Raw genomic sequence first — 14,839 nt, 5'->3', positions numbered from 1 at the left:
AACACAGGAGTGTCATCATCAAAATCAAAAGCATCATAAAAATTAAAATTAGAATGATTCATGATGAATTTTAATGAAATATAACAAAGATTGGAGAGAAGAAAATGATGAGAAAAAATATTAAGGTATATGAGAATTTTTATAGATGGATTATTTTTTTGAATTGTAAAATCTTAGAATGTTGGTGTTAATTTTTTCAAAATTTAAAATTTTAAAATTTAAAATGTTGGCGGTTATTTTTTTGAAATTTAAAATTATAAAATTTAAAATGTTGGTAGTTATGTTGGTGGTCATTTTTTCAAAGTTTTAATTTGAATTTACTTTTAAAAAATTAAATCTTTAACAATAACATATAAAACTTAAAATTAAAAATATTCATATAAATAAATTTTAAATTTAATTTTAAATTATATCTTTTAACTTTCATATTACTTCATTAATTTTATGTTACTTTTATAAATTACTCATATTAATTATATAATTAATAACATCATAATTATATTATATATAAAATATGTAAATTAGTTATATAATTATATTAAAATTAATTTAACATGAAATATATTAAAATATAAATAGTTTTTTACTATTAAAATGCATATAATAAAAAAAATTATATTTATACTATTCAAAAAGCTATTTTCTTAATTGAAGATGCTCTAATAAAAAAGACAACATCAATTCAGTTCATGCTGCAATTCACTCCCATATTATCCCTGTATTATACGTTTTCAGTTCACGTGCTCCTGTTTCTGTTCAAAGTGTTAGTTGTGAAACGTGGCCTATAAAAATGTTTGAGTCCCAAATGAAAGGTGAATTAAAAAAAATATATTATTTAAAAAAATTGATGTAATTTTAATAAATAAAAGAATTAACAAATTAAGAGTCAAATTTTATTAAGTTAGACTCAATTTTTTTTACACGTCAATCAAGTCTTTTTTTTAATTTTTTTAATACAAACTATTTCAAATCTAGAATTGCTCAATCTTATATAAATTTGCTGGTTAATCTAAGTTTAATAATTATTGTTTAAAAATATAAGTGTTTATTTAGAAGTATTGTTGTGATTGCTTTTTAAAATATTTTTTATATTAAAATACATAAAAATAATATTTTTTTATCTTTTAGATCAGCCTATTAAAATAATCCCAAACATATAAAAAATTAATTTCTAACAAAAAAATTAAACATGTGAAATATATCAAAATAATATTTTTTATTTTTTAAATTAATTCATCAAAATCATATTTTTTTATTTTTTAAATTAGTTCATCAAAATATTTTAAAATATATAAAAAATTAACTTTTAATAAAAAAAATTATTTTTTTATGAATCTAAATTGAGGTAGGCTAACCAGTACGCTTCAAAATTCTATTTTAAATTGGGATGGTACAATTCATCAATGAGGATGAGCTGCTCCAGAGGTTTAAAAAAAATCATATCAAAACGGACTCTTAATTTATTGGGAAAATGGGAAAAAAAAAAAACTCTTTCTAGAAAATCAAATATGCATAACTGAAAAGGCCCACATATTAATAGGAAGAGCATCACATATAATTGATGTAAAAATAAATAAATAAATGATACGTATATACCCTGTACAAATTAAGTATTGTTCTAGTAACTCAAATGTTCAATGCTAGATGCTGTCATCTCCTTAATCACTAATGCTCTTGCTCGATTAATCGTTAGCAGGCAGAGATACACGTGCTCTTCAAGCTCCTCTACCTGCTTCCTGAACCCAGAATCACTCTTCTTAAGCTCCTTTATCACTTGAAAGGAAAATCTATCCTCTTTCCTCTTCAAACAGAACTGTATCATTGCCTTGTCGTGTTCAACTTCATCGTGAAGCCTAGCAACAAGTGTACTCATCGTGTCAAAATCCTTATTCAAGATGTAAGTTGCCTTGGCTGCCACATCAAGTTGCTGCCCGACTTTCCTGAGGAATCCACTTCTCAGAAACTTAAAGCTCAAAAGCTTTTTCTTGAAGCGCTTTAGTGGGAAGCTCAAAATGGCTGGACCGATAACTAGGACAGTAAGAGTATGTGCTGCTAGAACAATAGCTGAAATTGCAATTAAGCCACAGGCTGCTGTTATGCAAATTCCTGAAGCCTTATTGATATATGCAATGAACTTCATCGTCCTAGCCACCTTTTTTCTTTTGGATTTTAGGTGGTTTAGAACTGAAGAGTACCTGTCGTTAATTAACTTGAAGTCATGCTTGTTAGGAGTGGAAAAAGGATTGCTTTGGACAATGAATGAGTTCAGCTCGGAGACAATCAATTTCAATTTATCAGGCGAGTAATCATCGATACTATTCAGCACTCTTTGAATGAACTGGTAACTAGATTGGATCTGGTTTATATTTTTGAGGAGGTAGCTACAAACATTTGAAGCCTCGGCACTCAGGTCAAAGTAATTGAGCATGAGGCCTTTGAGTTCGGGTACTTTTGAAAGAAAAGCTGACTCTAGAATTGCAGGTATAGAATCCTGACCCGGTTCCAGGAGAATTTCAGAAAATTTTCTATGGCAGTAAGATGGAAAAGATGGCTCGTTTACAAGTGATTGAGCTTTGGTGAAAAAATCAGCATAGGACTGTGTTCTTAACGCGCTAAGATACTCCTCGTTGACATTCAAGCTTTTACGGGCATCCCGGAATTCCTTCCCATCTGAAAACCGTGATAAAATTGCCAAATTCTATATAAATCACACAATTGAGTGATAAAAAAGGAGGCCTAGGTGCTATCAGAATTTCAGCTTGTAGATAGTACAATTCAAGCATTTATTTTTCAATTTTGGAGGTACTGCCCTTAGACAGGCACTAATTTTTCAGCTCCTGGAAAGCTACAAAACACTATCTTTCATCTGACAAAGAACACTACTAAAGTTTGACAAACGAGCCAACTTAAGCAGCTATAATTTTTCATATACGCGAAATTCGTTTTAAAATGTTATGGTTTACATAGAAAACATCCTAACTACAATTATTATGAAATGAATAGAGAAGTTTATATGTATATAGAATATCATGATGACGATCAGGTAAAAATAAAAAAGAATTTCTTCTACAGTTTTTTTTTCTTTTTCAAGTGCAAAAATGAATATGGATTCTGGTAGAAGAATTGAGAAATGTAATCACGCCCGTTCTATATGTGCTAAAGATTGCTAACTTCTCTTCAGCCATGATTGCAAGGCATGTATTCCCTAATTTCATCACCTTTCCTTGTGACAAACGATGAAGAATAATTGGTGAGACATGATATGATCAAACTATTCATAATAAAAAAAAATGTAAGCAAAAAATAAAATAAAAAAATGTCCCTTTCCATTCATGGCCTTCATAGCTAGCTAAATATTTTGTTCCTCTATGAGTTGTTAGTGGATCTTAATATAAAATGAAATACGGAGACATTAATATGGTAGCATACCTTTTCTGTTATTTGAAGCTCTAGATTTAACCCACAACATATGCTTTTAAATCTTAGTCCCAGAAGGAGGGATACAGCTTTTGATCACTTTGATCAAAGGAGAGTACCGGAATAAAAGTTTTCACGTCCCCAGCTTGAGCTTCTTTAGAAAAACTCGTTGCTCCAACGGATAATGAAGGATCTAATGAGTTATTTAACAGATTCCCCTAGGTTGTGTATACCGATTATATATATAACGTGAAACACAACACTTTCAGATGTCTCTTAGAGGCTTTATAAAGCAATATATATATAACATTCTTATCTGATAGAGAAAGCAAGATTTACTTCTCCAATTTGTTTGCAAGCTTTAAGGCTAAATTTGCTGAAGAGTTCTCTCTCCAGGAACTTTATTGTAGTTATAGGCTATTTTCCTTCTGTTTGCATTTGCATTTCTTGTCTTCAAATTTTTTATACAGGTCTGTAATCTTGTCCTCATATTGTCAAATGCTTCGTCACTTTGCAATCGTTTATATACAAATATCATGACCTAGCAATATCAGAAAATTATCAAAAATATCAAAGGCAATATCAACAAAAAAAATATCATTAATAAATTACGATGATATTTACTGATTTTTGCTTTATCGGTGATATTATTGTGATTTTATTGTTTTATTATTAAAAAAAAATGGTGTTATTATATAGTGATTTTATTGTATTTGTAGGTTAGATAAATAGAAATTACAAAAATATTAAGGGAAAAAATATTTTAGACCGAAGAAAATACTAATAGAATTAACAACTGATTTAGTCTATTGAAGAGTTCTAATGAGTTAAAAAAATACGAGACTTATAGAGTGGATATCACTTCTAAAAACTTGTTTGGGATTGTAGTTGTGATTGTTTTTTAAAATATTTTTTATATTAAAATATATTAAAATTATTTTTGATATCAACATATTACAACGATTCAAAACATAAAAAAAATTAATTTTTAATAAAAAATATTAGTTTTTTAAAAAACACATATAAAACTACATTTCTAAACACTTCAATAAAATATTTACACGAGGAAGTATGTTCCTTAATGAAAGGAAGCTAGACCATAATATTTTAGTGTTTTTTTTTCATTCTTAAAAAAAATAAAACAATAATTGATAGAGTTTTAATAGTTAATTTTAATAAATAAATTGAAATTCAGGCTTGCAATTAATTAACTGAGGAGCTTTCTTATATGGTTTGGCTCTTAGTAGCAGCCTAGCCGTAGATTGGTACTAAAGTGTGTTCATGATAAATAATAATAATAATAATAAAAAAAAAAAAAAAACACTACAGGTGCATGTGCCTTCTGGCTACAAGGCGAAGCCGTGAAAGCCTTTGAATCCAACAATTAGTTCCCGGATTATCATCTAGGTCATCATTACCGCCTAGAACTGCTTGCTTTTAATCATTGGACGGATAAGATCAGGCGGGAACCCTCGCCTAATTAGCTTGTTAATTAGTAGACGCATCTTTTCCATTGATGCATCATCTTCAAGAACCTCAAAAATTAATAAAATGGTTCGGTAGGCATTCATGATTTCCATTAATTTATTATCCAAATATTAATTATATAAAGCTCAACCGGCCAAATTAACAAATTAAATTGCAGTTTGTTTCCATTGTATTTTCAGGCATGCATTATATGAACTTTATATTTTTTTTTAAAAAAAAAAAACCTTCACTTATGGCATACCTATTCAATTCAACACAAATAAATGATGCAACCGAATTCAAAGAATAGAAATCAAAGAAACAATATATATATATATATATATATATATATATAATTTTTAAAAATATATCAAAATAATATTTTTGTATTTTTTAAAATTTATTTTTAATATCAACATATTAAAACAATTTAAAAATAGCACAAAAAATATTAATTAAAAAAAATTTTCAATTTTTTTTTAAAACACTTCTAAAATTTAAAAAAAAAAAACTTGGAAAACATCAAAACAAAGGCATGCATGTACCCGGAGCATGTATATTGAAGTGTTAAAAATAATGACAGGTTCTCTTTCCTTTAACATCTCTTCCAAAAAACTAAACTCGATTAAGCATTCGTTTGAGTTCGATGTTTTCTGGTTTCATCAAAGGGATTTCATCAACGATCTTTTATCTACCTCTTTCATCTCCGGCTAGGGAAAACTGCCCAAGAGTATTTTGTTCTTGTCTTCATTTGTTGGTAATTTAAATTAATTATAACTATTAATTAACTGATCAGGTAAAAAAAGTGAATTATTTTAAATAAAAAATAATAAATAGTGTAGCTAACTTGAACACATTGGCCATGTCATTGAGTATAAACTCGAGAACGGATAAAGATAGAAGTTGTTCCGATCTCTCTCTCTCTCTCACCCCCTTTACGTGCTCTTGGAAAACAACGGCGGGTTTTTGCTCTTTGAGCAGCCGTAGCTGGTTGCTTGGTGCTTCGGCATTTCATTTCATGCATGGTAAACAGGAAAAGTGTTTAGGAAGTATGGGGCAACCAAGCTTAACCTCTGCCCTGTCATAGAATTAATGTGATCTAATCACTGCATTATTAAAATGAAAAGCTAATTAATTTAATCATTTCATGTATAAGTTCAATGTTAAGATGTGTAAGTAATCTCATAATATTTATCAAAACGAAAGATCTATTCATATCATGCATGCGCAGAAGTATATCATTTTCAAACTCGTACAAGCTATATCCAACCCTCTAGGGTAAGATACATATCGTGGATGCGTGGGAATTTCAGTTTCTGATGAGGACGAGGAATGGTTATGTATACCTCATCTGACATTCGTGTTCACATGCTTAATATGCACAGTTCCCTAATGGATCGCTTGGCTTGTTTTCCCTCATAAAATTCTCTCATCCTTCCCAACTAGCTAGTGATATAAGGTAATTGTGTATTTTCTTTTTTAATATAATCGAGTTTACCATTAAAAAAAAACTATGGTAAACTAGAATTCAAGGTAATTGTGTATTAGGGTGGCATCTAATGTTCAATGTAAAACGATTGCATGAAAGATTTTCTTTTGCATGTTGTCTATTAATTAACATGTCTAACCAAACCACTATCGTCGTCTTTAAAAAAAAGAGAGAGAGAGATAAAAGTATTATCAATCTTTTACATGTAATTAAGTAAGGATCTTCATACTGATTGATTGAAAGAAGAAAAATTCTTGCTCTTGTGCGTGAAGAAATGTACTCTCTCTATATGTTTCAAACGAAGGCCAGGAGACTCTATGGATATGGCTTTATTCGAAAAAACTATTATAGAGAGATGATGAGGTTTTGGATCATTAAAAAAACCACAAAACAAAATAAGAAACATGTAAAAACCTTTTCTCAATATCTTGGTACAATTTTATGACGAAAAAAAATAAAAAATATTTAAAAATATAATAATGGTTGTTTTTAAAATATTTTTTCATGAAAAAATACATTAAAATAATATTTTTTTTATTTTTTAAAAATTATTTTTGTTGTTAGCATATGAAAATATAAAAAATAATTTGAAATAAAAAAATAATTTTTTTTAAAATATAAAAACAAACATGCTAAAAAAGACATGCATGTAGCATTTGCTGCCCATATACCTAGCTTATAGATTATAATATACGAATACAATGATAATACCCGCTAAAACAGTATAATTGCTGAAATTGCCACGGGGACTTTAGAAGTGAAAATAAACGTGAACAGAAAGAATCAAAGTAAAGCATGCAAGAAGTAGCTCAGAGGGCGTCATCTATAAATTGTCGGTGACGACACAGCTTTTTAATACTTTATTATTACATAATAACTTAAAACACGTTAATAAATTTGGTCGGTTATATATGCAAGCCAAAAATTCCTTTAAAAAAACAGTTGGGTTGTTATGTAATAGTTACAGGTTTCATGTTTATAGCTGTAACGTCTAAGAATCTTCTTATTCATTCCCCCCTCAAAAATTCATTATGAACTAGATGGGTGGCCCCGACATACGTGCACCTGAATTTTCTCAACATAAAAGGTTGTTAAAGCAACACAAGTACTTTTTAAAAAATTTAAAAAAAAAATTAAGATCCGAGTCATTACATCAATTGAATTTTATAAACTCGGCTAGAAAGAGAGAGAAAGCTTGGAATTGGAAGAAAGGAAGAAAAATCTTGAAATTGTTGCAAAAGGCTTATCAAATTGAATTAATTAGCATTGGTAAAGTATTCTTTCCTAATCATATCCACTCATTTTCTTGTTATTGTCTAGGAAATTGAAAATTTCTTAATTTAAATATTTTAGAGTTTATATAATTTGCTAGGAGAATGATGAATTTATGTTAACTGTTGTTGATCAATTGAGATGTCTATTATATGATTAAGGATTTAATTAGAGAAATTGAAGGCCAGTCATGCAAAAATTAAAGGGTTAGCGTTAGCCATAATTAGGAAATTTGGGATTAATTAAAAATATAATTAAATTGTGTTGGTTTTAGTATTTAAATAATATTAGGTATGTTAAGATTATTTATGATGATGTCATTTTATTACATAAGAATTTACTTCTTGATGTTATATGCATGCATGACAAAAATGCAAAAATTCTAGGGACTTGTGTTGATTTATATTATTTGAATGTGTAGTTATGATTATTTTTTAATTAGAAATATATTAAAATATTTATTTTTTATTTAAAAAAAATATTTTAAATATTAACATATTAAAATAATTTAAAAATATAAAAATATTAATTTAAAATAAAAATAAAAAATTTTTAATTTATAAAAAATATTTTTAAAACAAAAAAATAAACTTCACTCGATTACATTTGAAAATGTTCAGGATGGGGCGCTGAAATATTTTAATGTGAAATAAATGGGTTGACGTGGAATGCAGGGAATATAAAAATGGGCAGTTCTATTTCACATATATCTTCACTCTCTTGTTCATCTTACCTTTTGACCTACTTTTCTTTGTTTCAAGTTCAGTTTTTTCACGAGCTTTTTTTTCCTACCTTAGAGTTAAGTTTCTATTGTTGTAAAGATATATTGAGTTACATTTTTATTTTTAGAGTTCATGAATTTTATTTAGAAATGCAATTAAAGAAGATAGTATCTTTGAAATTTTAAGAAATTTATTAACATCATTCAATTTACTTAAAAAAAATAAAATCTTAAAAATAAATAATTGATAATTAACAACAATAAATTTTCAACTAAATTAAATTCTAAATGCTTTAACAATTAAATATTTTAAACTGTTTTTACTTTATTATATACTTAGTATATATGTTATGATTTTTTCTTCATTACAAGCTTTTAATGTATATATTTAATATACATGCGGGTGCGTGTATTGATCCCTGATCTGTTTATTTTATTTCATTGATAATAAAAACCAAACATAATAATTATAACTTTTATTTTCCCAACACAATCCTAGTTCACTTTTGTAACTAAACGCTAATTATAGTGTGCACAAAATCTTTGATTGATGCATTTTTTTTATCGCAAACAATTTGTTGTCAATTGATCGCTTGCACACGCTTGCTTGCTTGAATTAAACATAATACACTTATCATGACCATGGGTGAACATATATATATATATAAACCTGGAGAATAGTACATGGTATAATAATATTTTTATTTTAAAAATATATTAGGAAAGCTAGAGTTACATATTTTCTTTCCAATACAATTTTGGGGCGTGGAATTCGAAACTCATCACTAACAATTTTTTAAAAATAGTATATTTATGTTTGATTAATCTTACTTACGAAAAAACAAAAGTATCACGGGATTTAATCATGAACAAGTATATTATAGGTATTTTTAAATATGTGTGGATATAAAAGACGCAATATTCTTTTTTTTTTAATTATGTGTGTGATTAATCTATTTATACAATTATTTTTAAAAATAAAAATAAAATTCACCGTAACCTTAGATTTCATGTGAAAAAGGTTAAGAATAACATGATGGTATGGTGAAGTATTGACTATTGGTTTGAATTTATAATTTGAATGGAAGTCAGTGAGTGGTTAATTTTTTTAAAAGAAAATTGGTGTAACCCAGTAAATAATTGCTCATCCGTGAAAAGCACTAATATTTTATTTGTTTTTTATTTTAAAAGTATTTTAAAAAAAATAATTTTTTAATTTATTTTTAATTAATATTTTTTGATATTTTTAGATATACTGATGTAAAAAATAACTTTTAAAAAATAAAAAAAAAATATTTTAATATATTTTTAAATTAAAAATATTTTAAAAAATAATTACAACCCTCCTTTCAAACATTCTTTATAAACCTTCTAACTAATCTCTCATCTCTTCCCATAAAAAAGATAAAAAAAATATGCATGTAATAATAACAACAATAAAAAAAAAAAAAGTGTTCTCTATAATGTTGGGTTCAAGTTGTTAAATCCAGGCCCTTGTGACAAAAAGCGAATAATAGAACGTCGTAAATACGGGTAGACATCACTTGAAACAGAATGCCCAAATTGACCCAGCCCCAGCCCAAGAATCCACGGTGTAGAGTAACGGACAGTTATTCTAGCTTCAACCACCAATCACTATCAGACAGTCCACAACCTCCAAATCATCATCAAGATCAAAGGACATCCACAGCCCATCACAGCCATCACAGCCGTCCATCAAAGCTGAAAAAGGAATAAAAACCCAGTCAAAGAACCCAACAACCCCACCCACGCAAATCGGCAACCCCACCCCGGCCGGCAAAATCTCACGCGCTTTATACAAGCCTTCATTCTCTCCAGTGAGTCTCCCGGATCCCAACAGAATAACAAACTCAAAACCCAAAATCTCCCGAAAACCAAACCCAACAAACGCAAAACCCCAGATTGAAAGTAAATTTTAAATAATGATAATAATAATAATAAATAAATAAATTGAAGCTGGAAAATCGGAAGGAGAAAAAGAAAAGTCTCCTCCTCCTCCTCCTCCTCCTGAGATGGCTTCGTCGAAGGTGATGGCGTCGTCGAAACCTAGAAATTCGGATCTATCTTCAACAACTTCATCTCGATCGCGACGCGCTATTTCTTCTTCCCTTTCTGCTACTACTACTACAGAAAAACTAGCTCATCAATCTACTGACCAATTATTCCAAAGAGAATCGACAATGACAGTAGATGGCATCTTACGTAACGTATACGCCTCTCCATCAACTGAATCGACTCTCCTCGGCGCACAAATAACCCTAATGGAAACTCCTAACCCTCCCCCTCCTCCACCAATCGAGACAAATGGTACTGATAATCAGGATATGAGCGATGTAATTCCACAAGAGACTAAGACTGCGGATGATATATGGAGAGAAATTGTGGCAGGAAGGAAGGAAATGAAGGACGAGCCAGATGAGATGATGACCTTGGAGGATTTTTTGGCTAAGGCGGGGGCAGTGGATGTGGTTGGAGAGGATGGGGATGATGTGAAGATGCCACAGCCTGAGAGGATGAGTGGAGGATTGTATGCGTTTGATCCTGTCCCGCCTAGTGCATTTCAGGTGTTGGATAAGGTGGAAGGCTCCATTGTTGGGTTTGGGAATGGAGTCGAGGTGGAGCTTGTAGCTGGTAGTGGTGGTGGTGGTGGTGGTGGTGGAGGAGGAGGAGGAAGAGGGAAGAGAGGGAGGACGGTCGTAATGGAACCCTTGGATAAGGCTGCGCAGCAGAGGCAGAGGAGGATGATTAAGAATCGGGAGTCTGCTGCCCGGTCTAGAGAGAGGAAGCAGGTCAGAGGTTTGTGTGTGTGTGTGTATGTGTGTGGGCACGCACGCTTTGTCATGATTGATTGATGATACTGATTCAACAATTGTGGGTGTTTTAGGCTTATCAAGTGGAATTGGAGTCTTTGGCAGTGAGGTTAGAGGAGGAGAATGAGCAGCTGCTTAAAGAGAAGGTAATTCAACTTGTATTATTTTCAGCATAATTTGGAATTATGAATTCGGTATTTGTTTTCTTTTTCTTCCTTGTTAGTATAACCTTATTAAATCACAATTTGGTACTCATTGAACCTTTTCCCTGCTATTTGGGACACTTTGGGATAGTCAAATAGTCTGAGCTTTTAGCTTTGTGGTCATGGAGATTGTAGTTTGCAGTTTGCTGTTCGATTATTGCCTTCAACCCTATGTTGTGTGAGTTACAAATAGCAACACAGAAGCTTATGGTGGTGATGTTTTCTATGTTCGCTTTAGCCAAGACATAAATTGAATTTGGATTGTCCAAATCATGGCAGCAACGAGAAGAAAAATAACATCAGCAATGCAAGAACCAAAAAGCTATCCAAACCCAGTGGCATAGGGCTGCTGCATTGATCAATGATTCTTACTTTGCTCACTAAATTAGTTTTAAGACTTGTAATGTAGGTATATTAGTTCTTGTGTCCTGATTATCTGTTGTCATGTCTTATGGATCCTACTTTCTTAGAGTGTGTTCGAAATCCATTATTGTTCTTAAAACTATTCAGAATGGCTTAAGACAATTGAAATGGGTAGAAATAAAAATCCTTAGGCATCACTGTACATGTCAGACCTATTACCCTTTGATACGCAGGATAGCCCTGCTGCATCTAAACATATGTGAATTCAGACTTGTAGATTTAGATAGTATAAAATAAGTTAAACAATATGCAGCCAATTTCCACATTATGTTTGCACTGGCTTGCTCCTGTCTCTTTCATAAGCTTAATGTAACGGAGACTTTGTAATCTTTTTATGAACTTAATATTCTATTTACATTGCCTATTGGTACTCACTGCTTAGCTAGTAGCTGTTTTGCTTATTCCTTACTGTCTCTTTTTCATTTCTTCTATTCAGTCTCAAACACATGAACATCTCATAATGCTTTTTCCCAGGCTCTATTACAAAGAAAATGTTACTTTGTTAGGACCTAGTGCCGTGCTGTTGAATGATGCATTATTTTCTTTGAAGTGGATACACAATGGCACATTGAGAGTTTATCAGCTTTGTTTGCATAAACAATTAATGGTTAGCATTATTTAAAATTTTAACTGTAACAATCAGTGTTATACTTTGAAGTTAACACCAATAGATACTTCATCATGGGTCATGGAGTTATTCCCAGCAGGTATAAATTGCCATGCTTTTCTGGTCTCTCCTGGGCCTTATATGTCTAATTTGTCTGTATCTATTTATTAGAATTTATTTAATTAGAAAAGATCTCAATGCGTGTTTCATCAGAGGCATATGGTGATCTACTTATTCTGCATGCCACAAAATGTTTTGGTGTGTTTTCTCTTGTCCAACAAAATCTGTTCATTATGCAGGAAGAGAGGACCAAGGAAAGGTTTAAGCAGGTACTGTTTCTCTTCTGTTACTATTTTATCACACTGAAAACACTAAAACCCTGCTATAACACTGTATGAAGTTTGGAGTATAAGTGAAATGCATTGAACACATAAAAATGGAAATGTGTCAGTAGAGGAAGAAACACTATGAAATGTAACTTCTGAAAGACACTGGTTTCACTTGGATTTCTTGTTTAGGATGATAGATGCTTTAATGCATATTGTTTTAAAGGTGTGCTTGACTTTGGTTTTGAATAACAGTCCAGAGCAGCTTTTCCAAAAACTTGGTTTTAGGTGTGTTGGGGTTCTAATAATAATGTTAAAAGGTTAGCAACCTAATGCTTTGAGTTTTGAAAAACCATGGTTGGGGTTGAAACTATCCCCTTGCCATTTATGGAATGAAGTGGACTTGTGTGTCTTTGCTTAGGACTTCAGTGACATGGTTGTATGTTTGTGCATATACTTTTGCAGTATGGATACATCCATATGCCCGTACATTGGGTGGTGGGATTATGTATTGTATTTGTATTGATGAGCTATACTATACTTGAAAACTCAAGGGAATAACTAGATTTGGTTGGCACAGGAACCCTCATTGTCTTTCTGAATCAGGTTCTGTTCTACTGGATAGGTTTTGAGGGGGAATTATTGTATTAATGGACACTGGGTTTGAAAACAAACCTATGTTCAGAGGTTTGGTAGCGCTATAGGATTCAAGAACTCTTAAAGATTCTGAAGCTTAGAAGTTTTGAAACGTTTACAATTGAGGAAAGTGGAAAATGAAAGCATCAGAATTTAAAATGAGGAAACATTGAAAATTGTTGAGAAATGCTTATCAAATTGTTAAGGAGCCAAATTACCTTCTGGACAACAAAATTAAAATGTTAGTTGCATTAAAAAGATGCTTCATTGAAGAAAGAAATGGAGAAAATAGAGTAATTCAGGGATATGAAAGGGAGTTTTTGTAATAGAGGTCTCAATTCTTTAACTATTTGTACACATCCATTTTGGAATTGCTATAAACAATCTTTTTTTAACAACATATTTGGAACTAATTCACTATCAAAATTGAATTCAATTATCGTGTTCAAATCGACTCCAATTAATAAGTAAGTTGAATTAACATGTTTCGAAGAGAAATTCTATCACTATATTCAATTGATTTTGTTTCTCATATTACTCTCAGTTCCTTCCTCTTATTCCTTCAAAAGTTCTCTCAATACATTAGATATTTCCAACAACAAAGAAATCACCTCCTTTAACCACCACAAACCCCTTCTCTCTTTCTACCTCCAGTTCTCCACCAATGTCTTCACCACAAATAACCCACAAAATCAAATCCAAACCCTTCGAATAGAAATTAGAGATTTAAATTATTGACAATCAAAATAGTTCCAAACATGAGATCTTATTAAAACCTCTAAATTGAATTCAATTCAAAGGTTGTAAACATGTACTAGTTTTTGAAAGACAATGTTGAAATGGGTTACAGTAGTACAGATTCCACCTATTCTTAATTGTTAACACTAACCCATTGAATATAATGCAAAATGAAATTGTGCGTTTTATGCTTTAAGGTTTTCAGGTCTTAAATTACTGTATGCCAATTGTGAATATTTTATTTGAGCATTCGGTAGAGACTAAATGTAGTGGTAGCCGAGGTAGACTACTATATATAGTAGCATGGAAGGCATTTATTCTTAGAGATGATTCATAGTTTTGACGACTCTGAGCTTCATTAATTATATATAGAGCCATTGATTCTTTTTCAGATCCCTTTAGTGAGCATTCACAGGACGAAGACCATTTGAAATTGTTGTTGACTTTTTATTTCTATTTTTATTTTATTTATTTATTTTGTTATACAGCTTATGGAAAACGTGATTCCCATTGTTGAGAAGCGAAGGCCAAGACGCATGCTCCGGAGAGTCAACTCTTTGCAGTGGTAGATTGTTTGTGCTCGAGGTGATTATTCATATGGTTCTCATAAATGGAGGAAAAGCAGCATCCTCCCGGAAATTCATTTTCTAGTGGGTTAGATTGTGAACCCAATCGCCATTTGGAGCAACCATGGTTATTCATGTGGGGA

General features: G+C 30.8%; 2 protein-coding genes across 2 annotated transcripts; one reads left to right on the top strand and one right to left on the bottom strand.

Annotated features, from left to right (window-relative positions):
* Positions 1 to 1,618: 1,618 nt before the first annotated feature.
* On the bottom strand, positions 1,619 to 10,196 carry LOC105139522 (UPF0496 protein At1g20180-like). The gene is made up of 3 exons (XM_011045994.1): positions 10,187 to 10,196; positions 10,011 to 10,088; positions 1,619 to 2,670 (listed from the first exon to the last, which is right to left on the bottom strand). Exons 1-3 carry the CDS (start codon positions 10,194 to 10,196, stop codon positions 1,619 to 1,621), a joined length of 1,140 nt encoding a protein of 379 aa, XP_011044296.1.
* On the top strand, positions 10,031 to 14,839 carry LOC105139482 (G-box-binding factor 4-like). Its single transcript, XM_011045929.1, has 4 exons — positions 10,031 to 11,176; positions 11,272 to 11,343; positions 12,730 to 12,759; positions 14,619 to 14,839. Exons 1-4 carry the CDS (start codon positions 10,400 to 10,402, stop codon positions 14,697 to 14,699), a joined length of 960 nt encoding a protein of 319 aa, XP_011044231.1. The 5' UTR covers positions 10,031 to 10,399; the 3' UTR covers positions 14,700 to 14,839.

The sequence above is a fragment of the Populus euphratica genome, unplaced genomic scaffold (assembly GCF_000495115.2).
Source record: "Populus euphratica unplaced genomic scaffold, PopEup_1.0 scaffold202.1, whole genome shotgun sequence".
In the NCBI taxonomy this organism is placed as follows: Eukaryota; Viridiplantae; Streptophyta; class Magnoliopsida; order Malpighiales; family Salicaceae; genus Populus; species Populus euphratica.
The sequence above is the reverse complement of the archived record's forward strand: the minus strand, read 5'-3'. Positions and strand labels throughout refer to the sequence as shown.